Raw genomic sequence first — 13,331 nt, 5'->3', positions numbered from 1 at the left:
ACGCAAGTACAGCTGTATGTCTGTCATAAGTATAACTTGAAAGTTAAAAAGTTAAATTTGTAAGAATTATCTGAAATAGTGTGCCTCGATAAATTCTGACGACAGTTATGTCCGAGGAATGCCTTACCTTCTATCGGAACATGGTCGATCTGACATTCTGTTTGATTTGATGACCTTCAGGAGTATTGGTGGAGGAATTTGTGTTGGAATATAGCACTGCGTTCAATTTTCACTGTAAAAACCATTTGATATCTTGGACAACAATAAATATGTCACAAGAAAAATAAAGCACAAAACAAGTCGGGGTGATTTGTTTGTATATTATATTTTATTTATCATCACACGGTAGAATTTATTCTGTCAATTCTGAATAACTATGAATCACAATCGCAATTGTTTTGTTACTGCATGCGTGAATAATTAAAAGGAAAATAACTGTTTTAGATTTGTTACCTAAACGACAAACGAATATGACAACATACTTTTATACACACGATTAGATCTAATATCACTTCAACATTGAACGTCATATCTTACACTCAATCGAAGGGGCCTCACAGTATTAAGACTAAAGCGCGATTCACATACAACATCCACGTCACGTTCACGTTCCGTCACGTCACGTTGCGTCAATTATTCTACCATGAAATTCTTATTGGAGCATTCACATATCCCAGCAACGGCAAGTCGAAGTTGCCGTTGCCGGTGTATGTGAATGTTTGCATAAGAACTGCTTGGAAGAATAATTGACGCAACGTGACGGGACGGAACGTGAACGTGACGTGGATGTTGTATGTGAATCGCACTTAAAGTAACCAAACCAAAGACGACGACATGTATCAGTTATTGTTATTACTGACACTATTACTATCATCAACTTGATCGCTAGCCGTACTGTTGTTGTTATCATTACCACTATTATTGCATTTACTATTGTTATTACAGCTTATCAAAGGCACTCCAAAGATTTTCTCCCACAAGTTACATATCGTTGATACTGTGCTTTCTTTTGCGGAACCGGTGGCAAAATCTATTCGCCACGTTTCATATTTATCTTCTTGTTCATCCATGAAATTGAGCCGGCAAGAAAGGTCGTTAATGTCTTCTAGTTCAACTAAGTTCGACATTAGCTGCGTATATTTGGGTTCGATTTGGTATTTGCTGTTTTCGTTGAGCCACTTTATGTCAGTAGCCAGATACAGATGATTGTCGGTCAATAACAAGGTAGACATCTGCATGCTCTGCAGCACATCATCGGATAGGACGTCGCAAAAGTTTACCATCGTTAGAATTTTAACGATGTCTCCTTTTGTTGCCTTATTGAGCTTTCCCATCAATATCTCCGACGATTGAGAGTCAAATGTGCAGTATTCCGGGAGTGGATTATCTGAAAAAACAGCACTCAATGTTATAAGTTAGTTACATTACGAAGCTTCGATGCAAAATCGTAACACACCAGCGAAAAATAATATCAGACAGTCAGTCCTCAGAATATCTTGTAAAATTATATGAATTCCACCAATGGCACTGATGTAAAACTTCATCCCAATCTTCCATGGTAGAACTTGTGCGATCCCGACTCTATCTATTGTTCCAGAAATATGTTTCTTCAGCCATGTAGATGGATCATCACTGGAAATAGAATTCCATTATCGAATACGTATGAAAATTGATATACAAACAAGACTCACTTCTCTGCAGCGACTTTTTTCATCACATAGAACTTAGTCGTGGACATGATGAATAATCCATCGAAACCAGTGGGCCATTCGTCCAGCTGATTTTCATTGAAAATGACACACGACACCAGCCACTTCAACGATTCGTTCGCATCTTCGAACAGATTCTGGTACAGATACAGCTTCAAGCGATGATCTACGTTGGCAAAATCTGTGTAAGAGTATCGCATGGGCTCGAATGTTAACTTCAACGAAGAATCCGCCTTATTCAATTTTGGAGTTCGCGACATTAACATGTTGGTGGATTGAATGATGCCGCCAAGCATGGTGCCGATCATCGAGGATTCCAGTTTAGCGACAGATTTTTCCGCTTGTGCATCTTTTTTCGATATGTCGCCATCTGATTTCGAGCCCGATGAAGTTCCCTGTTTTTGCTCTGGAAATGCAAGACTCAGATGTAATTGATCTAATAGTCCATCATCAGAAATTTGCCATACCTTTGATTGATTCATACGCTGTGCACACGCTATCCGTAACGGAACCGGAAGAACTACTTTCTGTGAGGTTAACTCCTGTTAGGAAAGATTTCTTCTGAGAGAGTACCGATTTGGTTGTGTTGAGCGTAACGTCTGTATTCACCGTGTTGCTCGGGCATTCTATCTTGGGAATATCGCTATTCGTTGGGTTTGTCATAAGATCATGGGTGGACGTTTCTTGGCTGATAAGCGTCGTTGCACTGTCATCATGCATTGTTTCCTCATCTTTCACTTGGATACTTTGATTATCCTCGGAGTGTTTTCTGCTAGGGATAAACCTACGAAAAAAAAATAATCAAAATCCGAACATTAATCAGGCGATTATAGAGTTTCTACTTACCCACGTGACAGAACTTCTATACTACTTTGGCTAGGATTACTAAGAATTTCGATGTCGCTTTCATTCCCCAATAAATCAAGATCTCTATCCCGCTCTGAATTAGTGCTGCCAGCAACGCTTTGGTTCGAATCACACGAACTACTCGTTTGAGAGATCCGGGAGCAGGAAGAAGAATCGTTCAACGAGCCAGCAGATCCTAAAATTTGAAGTAGACGATGATACTATATAAACACAGTTGAAATTGTATTTAAAAGCATCTTAAGAGTATTAATATATAATTGTTAAAAAATACGGTTGAATTTATGACTTTTTATATGACAAAAAAAAACAACTTTATGAACTTTGGAACATGGAAGTTTTTTAAAACTTTCATTAATCATGCCGCAAGTATTAGAAGTTCTATTCCATTAACAACATCGTGGATACCTAATTACCTAAATAAATTAAAAAGGAATCGCAAAATTTGGATTAACAACGCTTACCACGTTGTCACTGTAGAACATATGAGAATTAAATTGAAAAAACGCGAATTTCATTTGGACTCCAAATGAAATTCGCGTTTTTTTATTCCATCTGTTTATTTTATTAGGCTCATTTAGCAATTCAACTGTAACAGAGCCGAATTTGTTCGTGTACATTTATTTGTCTAACGACAATTTTTGTTGTAAATTACACAGTAACCATTTTCAGGCTTAAGAGTATTCCTATTCTATCGATACACGACACATGTTGCCAATACAGCAGACCGTAATGTGATCGAAATTTGTGTTTTGTATTCTATTGGTGTGAAGCGAAAATGGTAATTGTTTCGTGACGACTATAGACATCGCACCATAAATAATACACGCATTGTTATTACATTTCCCATCACCCGATCACACTGATCATTTGTTGCCCACATTCTACATCCCACACATTCCATCACGGACGCTTTCGCCAATCAGGCTACTCTAGCAATAATAAATTAACCATTGATCAAAATAGAAATATTCATGTGAATCGCACTTAAAGTAACCAAACCAAAGACGACGACATGTATCAGTTATTGTTATTACTGACACTATTACTATCATCAACTTGATCGCTAGCCGTACTGTTGTTGTTATCATTACCACTATTATTGCATTTACTATTGTTATTACAGCTTATCAAAGGCACTCCAAAGATTTTCTCCCACAAGTTACATATCGTTGATACTGTGCTTTCTTTTGCGGAACCGGTGGCAAAATCTATTCGCCACGTTTCATATTTATCTTCTTGTTCATCCATGAAATTGAGCCGGCAAGAAAGGTCGTTAATGTCTTCTAGTTCAACTAAGTTCGACATTAGCTGCGTATATTTGGGTTCGATTTGGTATTTGCTGTTTTCGTTGAGCCACTTTATGTGACGACTATAGACATCGCACCATAAATAATACACGCATTGTTATTACATTTCCCATCACCCGATCACACTGATCATTTGTTGCCCACATTCTACATCCCACACATTCCATCACGGACGCTTTCGCCAATCAGGCTACTCTAGCAATAATAAATTAACCATTGATCAAAATAGAAATATTCATGTTTTATTACTCAATGGAGAGGTCTCCAACATCTTGGAGACCCAAACGCTTGATAAATGGTCGAAATACATTAGATAAAATCGCGTGCCGCTGAACATAGCTTTTCTTTTTTTGTATTGTGAATCAATCACAATCACTGTGGGACCTCTGCAAATAACGCCGGAGTGAACATGTCAGATCCATTCAACCAAACTTAGGATGGAGGCAACGCTGGCCAAGTGAAACCGGGACCGCAAGTGACACCATGACGCCGCCATTGTAACGAAATTTGTAATGCAATTTGTCGCGGGACGTTAACCGCTATGACGTTAGCCGTTAACCGTTAACCGTTAGCCTCGTCGAATGTGTCGCTCCTAAAACGTATTGAGCTTGAGCTTGAGCTTGGGTAGACTACAATTCGTAGTAGCCCTCCGTGATTGACCTGAACTAACCAAATTGCATAAAGAACACACAGAATGACGCTTGGGACTAGCAAATCATTCTCGTTGTGAAATTTTCGGTGATTCGAGCTTTAAATGGCCCATAACGACACCGGCCACGTCCTTACAGTCACCAGAGGAAGAGAAGGAATGTTAGTATTATATTCGCCGCCCGAAGGCCAAAAGGGTCGCCTCTATAGCGTGGTTCCCTAGCGTTTTTCATGGAAGGGATAGTTGTTAGTGGAAATGGTTGAGAAAAATCAGGATTCACTGCGGTAAGTAATGTGATTCTAAAAACGAACAACAAACCGACTACATCAGATACAAAAATACATACAAACTAATACAACTATACACCAAAAAAATGGAAAATAGAACAGCAGTAAGTGATGTGATTCTATAATCGCGAACTCTCAATGACTCGACGAAACGATATTCCTAGATTCGAATGATGGAGAATATCAAAAAACAGCCGAAGATATATTTTATGTCAAGTCGCATGTAATAATATTTCGTTTTGACACGCAATTCCTATAACAAATGGTCGGTGTTAAGTCAGACCGGACCATGTGACATTTTTATGATTTCGAGAAAAACGAGTTTAAGGTTTGATGCTATAAGGGGTTTTCATTGAACGTTCAGAACAATTTCGATAAGTTATTCCTGCTATACGCGTGATTTTCCAAATCTGACAAATGTGTAATGTAGCTTACGAAATGTTTAACCTAATGTGATCAATAACTCGAAATTTCTAATTTTGCGACTTGGTTCGCTCTGACTTAACACCGACCAAATAAATGCCTTTAGAAAAAAAAGCAGAAAAGCCACTATAGTGAAAACATTAAAATGTGACCAATACACAGTAACGTCAACTATTTTCTTTGGTGAATCCTATTGGACATTGATGTCAATGTTGATGGTGTATGTAAATGCGGCCATAAGATTCACATTAGAGAACACTTGATGCAATGTTTCTTTACACTCATGCACTGTTCGGCCGAAGCCAAATATTTGACTCCTTTTGACAGACAAAATTTGACCAACGTGTACTAATCAAATATATTCGATACAAAACACGACAAGCAAATATTCAGTTATTGGATGCCTATAATAATCTTTTGGTCTGTTCTTCGAACCTGTCGGTACATGGTTAACTTCTTCTCAAATGGTACCAACGTTCCTAAAGGAACTTCGCCGTCTCAACGTAGTAACATGTTCGATGTTTGACATTGTTTACCACTGTTGATAATTGTGGAGTGGTAAATAAAATAGTGTTTGTACAAATTTCAAACCAAACTCTATCTGCCAAAAAACGTCAAACACCCGACCTCCGGACAAACAGTGTACGGCCACCTTCAGCCATTCTGCTCGTGAATTGCACATAGAAAAAAACTTTTATCGTCAGAAGATTCGATATATAGCGAAAATAAAGAGAAAGAGACAAAATGAGAATGACTTAGCTTTTCGTATTCGTTCCTCCAGCGTAACGCGCGTGCTTGTTCTGTGTTGTATCTCAACACTCGATGTATTGCACAGCACCACACACACACACATATCAGTGCGGCACCAAGCAAGAAAAAACATGACGCGGACTAGCTTACATTCAAGGACCACGTCGCCTACGTGGTGTCGAAAGCTTCATCTCAACTCGGGTTCATGTTCCGCTTCGCCAAAGAATTCAAGGATATATATTGCCTTAAGGCTTTGTACTGTTCTTTGGTTCGACCAATACTGGAATATACGGCTGTAGTGTGGTGCCCATGCTACCAAAACGAGGTGAACCGTATCGAAGCAATCCAACGAAAGTTTATCCGTTTCGCTCTGAGGTATCTTCCTTGGAATGACGTCCACAACTTGCCCAGCTACAAAAGTCGTTGCATGTTAATACACTTGGAATCACTGGAGACAAGACGTAACATCACTATGGCATGCTTCATTGGTGACCTACTTCAAGGTAACATCGACTGTACTTCGCTGTTAAGCTGTCTTAACATAAACATCCGCCGCCGTAATTTAGGCTCTCATATTTTCTTATGCGCCCATCCCTCGCAAACAAATTATGGATTTAACGAGCCCATGCGAAGGATGTGCCGTGTCTTCAACAGATACTACGATGTGTTTGACTTTAATGTTTCAAGTTGCAAAAAGAGTTGTTTCCGTAGTTTTTAATTAATATGTGTAGTGTCGTAACTTTCATGTCATTGGGATAATTATTGTAATCTGTTGGCAAATAAATAAATAGATATAAATCTGTATGAGGTAGTTCAGTACAACATCTCAGGCGTTGTAACTTTGAGTTATTGAACAACGCTATTGCTCCTATCGACTGGCTACTCTATTTAGTCATGTCGCTCTTAAAACGTTTTTGCGCCAAACGTTTCGTCGACGGCGAAGATATGGCGGAGTTTCTGTTCGAGATGGAGGAGTTATCTCCGTCTGGCCAACGTTGGCCAAGAACTGGAAAAAAAACATTACGGTTGCGATGATCCTAAGGAGTCTTCCTAGCTCATTCGACACTTTAACCACAGCCCTCGAAAGTCGTTCCGACGACGAACTAACATTGGAGTTGGTCAAGCGGAAGCTGCTCGACGAAGCGGCGAAACGGCAAGGTTCCAGTTCAAGTTGAAGTCAGCCACAACGGTTGGAAAATAAAAATCGTTTGTCACCACTGCAAAAAGCTGGGACACATGCAGAGCGAATGTCGGAAGTTCGAACTCGTGAGTCGTGACTCAGAGAAGGGAACCAAAATTACTGAGAAATCCTCCAACAAGGGGTCCGTGTCCTTCGACCTTGCTGCAGGAAGAGTTATAGCAAGCAGTAGAACCAAACCATGGATTGTAGATTTCGGCGTTGCTGATCAATTTTTTTTCCGAGAACTGCGTGAAAGTGAAGTTAAATTCGTTATCCTGGCGGACGGAAAACAAGCGGTCGTACATGGTGAAGGTGTCATCGAGTGCGGTCCGATCCATAGTTTCCCATTCCGTAATACTATCTCCTAACGCTGCCGTCACCCTTAACCCTACTATATGTGTACCCTACTGTATAAATGTTTTCCCTACTGTGGAGAGGTTCGTGTGCACACAAGTTTCAGGGTACTCACGAATCGATGACGTTGCAGCTCCAGTGATGGAACGATGGAGCAGCCTGATGTTCGCATGTTCACATCGTTCCTTTCACCGACGTGAGTTCTCCGGGAATCTTGCTGGCGTTGGCGGACTTTTCCCTTGACTGAGGCAAACCACAGTGGAGTATTGCCGCCTGTAGCGTACGGCAGCCGTGGGACCGAGCTTCCTCACCGATGACCAACACCGACTTCAAATTACGAATGTAAAAGTAGATCCAGACACGGACTCGGACTAGGAGCCACAAGGCTCTGTTGTCTAGAAGCGCAAAGAAATGCTGCAACTGTGTATATCTATATACAAAAACTGCGCAAAAATATACAAAAACGCAGAGATTTGCGCCCAGTGTTAAGCTGAGTTTTACGCTGGAATTTGCGCCGTGCTTGCGCCGTATTTCTATACCGCGCTTGAAACTGGATTGCTCTCTCTTTTGAGATATTTTTCTTCACACAAGCGTATGTGGTTCAAATAGGGGCGCGCTGTTGTTTTTATGCTTTGCTTAGAACGAACGAAGACAAAGCGGGCGCTAGAAATTGATGTGTATGTGTGTGTATATAGAATGAGACGCGCATCACACAAGTGAGAAGGAATGTTTAGTATCTGAGTTCTGCGCCGGGTACATTTTGCGCTGTCATGCTTATGAATTTTGTGCTCTTCGCACCAAGATAGAATAAGAGTTTTCTTTGAGCGCGCGCTGTTGAAAATAAAACTGAAGCGCAGCGCTGCGTTTGTTTTCTGAAAACTGGCCAGTAACCGTTTACCCATCGAGACATGTACCGATTAGGATTTGCACTCCAACATAACGCGGACATTTACGGACTCAAGCAGTCCGCTCGAGAGTGGAATAAGAAGATCGACGGAGTTTTCAAGCTTCCACCGGGCTGATGCCAACAAGTGTCTGTATATCCGCAACCATGACAGAAAGTTGACCTCATCTCTATATACGTTGATGATATGGTCGTCGCTTGCAACTCCGAGGAAGATTTTGGTAATCTATGAAACTGCCACGGCAGTTATTTTAGCCAGACCTATATCTAACAAACAGCTCTCTGGAAAAATTACTATATACAGGAAATGCGATAATGTTTGAGGCTTTGGTGACAACACACAGGAAAATTATCGGTTGATTAAACAAAGTGATCCAAAATGTTCATGGTTCAAACGCTCAAACATTTTCACGATACATAATGACCGCGCTCCACTTCAAGGAAAAAAAATAATTCCATTTTTATGAAAGTGCAAAGAAATAGTTCAGCTTACTCGGTTTATAAATGATCGGTGACCTCCATGCATCTGATAGTACTACTAATTGTACAGGTTTGTCGTGTATTCCATCCAAAATCAAACGTGTCCAGTGGAAGCATACAATGTTAGTAGATTAGTATAAGTATTTGAACTTGAATTGATGACAATAACGAATAGCATAGTCCATTGAAGTACATATTGTTTGCGTATGATAGCAGTAAACTAAATCATTTATACAAAAGGTGTATTTTAATGTGGGTGTGTATGATGTAAAATTAACACAATATGATTATGTAATTTGGAAAATAATCCATCGCCAACAACATCATAACGCAAACATGAACCAACCCTGAACTCCATTGAGAATTTCACTGAATTCGACATACCGATGCTACTTTTCGAGTCACTCTTCTTGAATGTTGCTCCTAGACCTGAAGCTCCTGCCATCGCCGGAGCGGATTCATTCGTTTCGTCTGTCCGCACAATTATGTCACTTTTTGTCGAGTCATTTGTTGCCAAAAAACGCTTCGGTGGAGAGTCTTTAATTTCAATACAATAACCACCATTGCATTCAGGACACTGAAGATCTGAAATAGTTCGTAAACGTTAGTTATCGGTGTCGTTGACAATAGGAACATACCCACCATCGAACGTCTTGTTTGTATCGATTTCTCTAGAAAACTTTGCGTTACAAACTACACATTTAAACAACTTTTGATTCATTTCTGATAGCGGTCTTTTGGACAGCATCTCCCGCAATTGTTTCTCCAACCTCTGACAACTCTGTTCGTCCGATTCATAAGTTCGCATTTTCTTATCCTTCTTTATTGTATCAAACAAGAGAATTATGTTGGTTGAGGTTGAGCGTTCGCATGCTTCGAGTGTTTTGATACTCCATCGTGTTTTCGTTCTGGAATTAGAAAAAAAAAGAACTCAGTAAATGAGTTGCTCAGTTATCTTTACTCACTTCTCATTATATTTTTCACGAATCCATGCTTCCGAAACGGAAAGGTCGATTTCCATTGAGTTTCCTTTAATTTTTACTGTGTAGCTGACTGCGTTGTCATCATCGTCTGAATCTGAAACAATTAAACTCACTGATTAAGAGAAGGATCACACCAACCAAGTCCTCACCTGTTTCTAGTTCCACTGCGTTACCGTAAATATTGTTCAAATCTAGCGAATGTCGCGTAGTTTCGCCGGTGGTATCGTTAACTGATTGGTAATTCGAATCACTTTCATTATTGACGCTTTTGAAATCGGATTCATTCGCGCGGCCATCAAATTGCCTTGCTATAGGTGACCCGCATGGTTCCATCAGAACGGTTCGATCGCGTTCCTCGGGTGTTGACGTTCTGATGCTATGTTCAGTTTCATTAGAATTACACACTAAAATACTATCAACGGTGCCTCTCTCGGATGCTTGCGAGTGGTCGTTTTTTTTCATAATCTGAATTTCGTTTTCGTAGTGCATTGCACTTTCGTAGATTTTCTCGACCGAGGAGTCATAACCGATTACGTTTTTAACCATGTCCCCGGCCTGATTTTGCAGCCATTCGCTGCCATATTGTTTGCGGAGACTCTCGATTTGTTTCTTAGTTTCTAAATGATCTTGATTGGTTTCTGTAACAATTACAACAAGTTGTTCGCTTCTTGAACTATGTTACAACAGTTTATATAAATTACCTAAACCCTTTGCCACAGTATCTGATTCCGCTTTAGATTCAAGGTGCTGGTTAGCATCTCCCATATCATTATCGGAAATTACCGCTCGGCGCACCTTTATCCTTCTTTGGCTAACGATTGAAGCACTCATAGCATCTGAAAGACCGCGAAACACAATTGGGTTAAATGATCCTTTCAAGCGTTGTTCGAATTACCTCTCAAATCCATATTGAAGCTGCTCCTCGAGGTAAGACTTCCAGTTGGTGTATTTATTACACTTTTATTTGTTGGGGTACTGAAGGCGCTGGAGGTAACACTGCCTGGACTTCGTGGAACTAGAATAGCACGATAGCTATCATAGTTACCAACCAGTGTCTTCTCGTACTTCGACAATGGTTCAACGTCAAGCAAAAATTTTCTGCCGGCCACATTTTTGTTTAGATATCGAGCAGTCGCTTGCCGATGTTTTGGGTGACACGCCAACGGATTATCCTTCAGATTTAGACAACTGAGCGCAGATAGCGTGCTCACCGGTAACAGCACTGTATGATCGATCATACAATTTCCAGAAAGATCCAAATCACTTAAACCCAACAGTCGTGATACTCCGGACAGGTCTTCGATAAAATTATTCGATATATGGAACACTTGCAATTTCTTCAGTGCATCCTGATGAAACGATGGAATATGAGTGAGGCGATTGAAACTCAAATTTAGGACGCGCAAATTAGGAAGCCACTTGATTGCTGGTACGCTAACAATCTGGTTATGACTTAAATTAAGATTTTCCAGCCACGGAGTGAATTCAAGGGAGCTATCAATGTAGTCCAACATGTTATATGAAAAATTGGCTGATCGAAGTTCATTCCACGTGAATCCATTGCTGTTGTCTCCTCCACATGACGTAACTATATCTTTGACATGTGATATACTCCGGATACACGTAATTTCATTGATTTGAGATCTGATTTGCTGTATTCCTACGATTTGGCTAATTGGTATCTTTTGAATCTCTAGTTTTCTAAGATTCCTGAATTTTGTTATATCAACCTCAAATTCATACAGATCATCGTTGATAAATTGGTTTAAGCTCAGTATGACCGTTTTCTGCACGAAATCGTATATGAACTGTATATCCCGGAATACTCCCGATTTCGCATTGTTGGGTTTCACAACTTGAAAGCTTTGAGGCGGAAGCAGTTCATTTTTATCTATAATTAAACTAAACGAGTCATTCAATGCCCGTAGTAAAGATCCTGTAATGAACAATACAGAAAACGATTAATGGAAAACAGTCACCTTACATCAATGCAATTACCTGATAGCGATAGTTTGTATTCATAATTCAACACTTTATCGCCACTTTCTCTCAATAACTTCGCTAGTGCAGTTATTTGTTTAGGATCCATGGTTTAGCAGTTTAGATAGCAGTTGTTCCCTTGTTTGTTTATTTTTCCGATATTTTCATATTTAAACTATGTACGATAATATATAATATATTATTAAAAATATAATCAATTATAGTTTTAAAATGAGCTTAACAGAATAATAATAATAATGATGATAAAAAATATAATAAGTTGTAAGCAAGTAATCATCGCTGTCAATAGCAATATCATTTATTAAAATATGCACAAAACTTCTTATTATATTTCTAATCACCAGCCTTCATTGAATATTGATTACAACAAACTCAAACGACATAAAGAAAAAAAAGACTAGGAACATGAATCAAACTGTATGAACGAAGAAATATTATTGAAAAACAAAAATCGTTCACTGTTCAAGAAATCAAGCCACAAACCTACGACGAAATAAATGATGTTGTTGTTTCAGATCTTGGCCCAGTTCGTCACTGGCTTAGTTGGGAAATATGTAGCACAAGTTCATATGAAAGCGGTTAGCATAGCTCACAAATTTCGAGAAATCTGTCAATTTTCAACAGATCCAGGAGGAACCAGGAAAAAGACTGTGCAATTTGTGACCAAACTATTTTTTCTTCAACGCTTGTTTTGGTTTTGTCTGACACTTAATTAGTCTTTTTGTTATTTGATCCCTGGTGTATCGAGACAAGGCGTATTTTCATTTGTATTCGTTTCTCACTAGCCTTGTTTTGTTGCCTTGAAAAACAAAACAGTAAAAATTGAATGCTTGCAAAGCGTTTGAATCACTTCCACAGAATTATTTTGATGTTTTGGTAGTTATCTAACTGTATAAATAACTAAGAAACACAAACAATAATTTATTTCTCTGAAATACTACCTAAACACTGACTGGCCGACTGGCTCGAATATCAATTTTGGGTAATGAATGGTCATCTATCAGAGAATGTCAAAACAAAACAAAAAGATGAAATATTTCGTTTAGGGCCTTTTCATACAGAGAAGCTAAAACGAACGTGTTCGTGATTGCCTAATAAACCAGTTGGTAACGCGAAAGTGATATAGATCCATAATTTATTAGTAGAGTTCATATATTATAAACAATCTGACGAATCTTCCTTACCAATCTATTTAAATAAAAAATATTTGGTGTCCGTTCCTCACAATTTTACTCAAGAACGGAGCAATGGATTTGAACAGTCAGTATCAGGATTAAAGTGCCTCAGGTTTATATGCTAAAAAAAACTATGAAAACCATTCGGAAAGATGGAAAATTGGAAAGTCATTTTTTCGGCAAATGTTGCATATCTATATATAAATAAAAATTATTTGGAGTCCGTTCCGCACGATTTAACTCAAGAACGGAGCAATGGATT

General features: G+C 39.1%; 1 protein-coding gene across 4 annotated transcripts; it reads right to left on the bottom strand.

Annotated features, from left to right (window-relative positions):
• Positions 1 to 309: 309 nt before the first annotated feature.
• Positions 310 to 12,901, bottom strand: LOC129777475 (serine/threonine-protein kinase 11-interacting protein). Of its 4 annotated transcripts, XM_055783747.1 has the most exons (15): positions 12,836 to 12,873; positions 12,378 to 12,693; positions 11,892 to 12,048; positions 10,789 to 11,829; positions 10,595 to 10,729; positions 10,043 to 10,531; positions 9,876 to 9,987; positions 9,553 to 9,818; positions 9,295 to 9,495; positions 8,924 to 8,968; positions 2,556 to 2,751; positions 2,177 to 2,493; positions 1,692 to 2,115; positions 1,457 to 1,632; positions 310 to 1,387 (listed from the first exon to the last, which is right to left on the bottom strand). In XM_055783747.1, the coding sequence occupies exons 3-15, from the start codon at positions 11,980 to 11,982 to the stop codon at positions 840 to 842; spliced, it is 4,041 nt and encodes a 1,346-aa protein (XP_055639722.1). In that variant the 5' UTR covers positions 11,983 to 12,048; positions 12,378 to 12,693; positions 12,836 to 12,873; the 3' UTR covers positions 310 to 839. The 4 variants fall into 4 exon arrangements, with proteins under 4 accessions (XP_055639722.1, XP_055639723.1, XP_055639724.1 ...); XM_055783748.1 differs by lacking the exon at positions 12,378 to 12,693 and having other exon boundaries at positions 12,836 to 12,901; XM_055783749.1 differs by having other exon boundaries at positions 8,924 to 8,965; positions 12,378 to 12,868.
• Between the last annotated feature and the right edge of the window lie 430 nt (positions 12,902 to 13,331).

The sequence above is a fragment of the Toxorhynchites rutilus genome, chromosome 3 (genome assembly GCF_029784135.1).
Source record: "Toxorhynchites rutilus septentrionalis strain SRP chromosome 3, ASM2978413v1, whole genome shotgun sequence".
Taxonomy (NCBI): Eukaryota; Metazoa; Arthropoda; class Insecta; order Diptera; family Culicidae; genus Toxorhynchites; species Toxorhynchites rutilus.
This window is presented reverse-complemented; position numbering and strand designations above follow the sequence as displayed.

Coding starts and splice junctions, on each gene's coding strand:
- LOC129777475 (XM_055783748.1), bottom strand. CDS start 11,982: ATGGATCCTAAACAAATAACTGCACTAGCGAAGTTATTGAGAGAAAGT. Junction 9,496..9,552: donor TACAAACAAGACGTTCGATG/GTGGGTATGTTC, acceptor GAACTATTTCAG/ATCTTCAGTGTCCTGAATGC. Junction 8,969..9,294: donor TGACTCGAAAAGTAGCATCG/GTATGTCGAATT, acceptor CTGTACAATTAG/TAGTACTATCAGATGCATGG.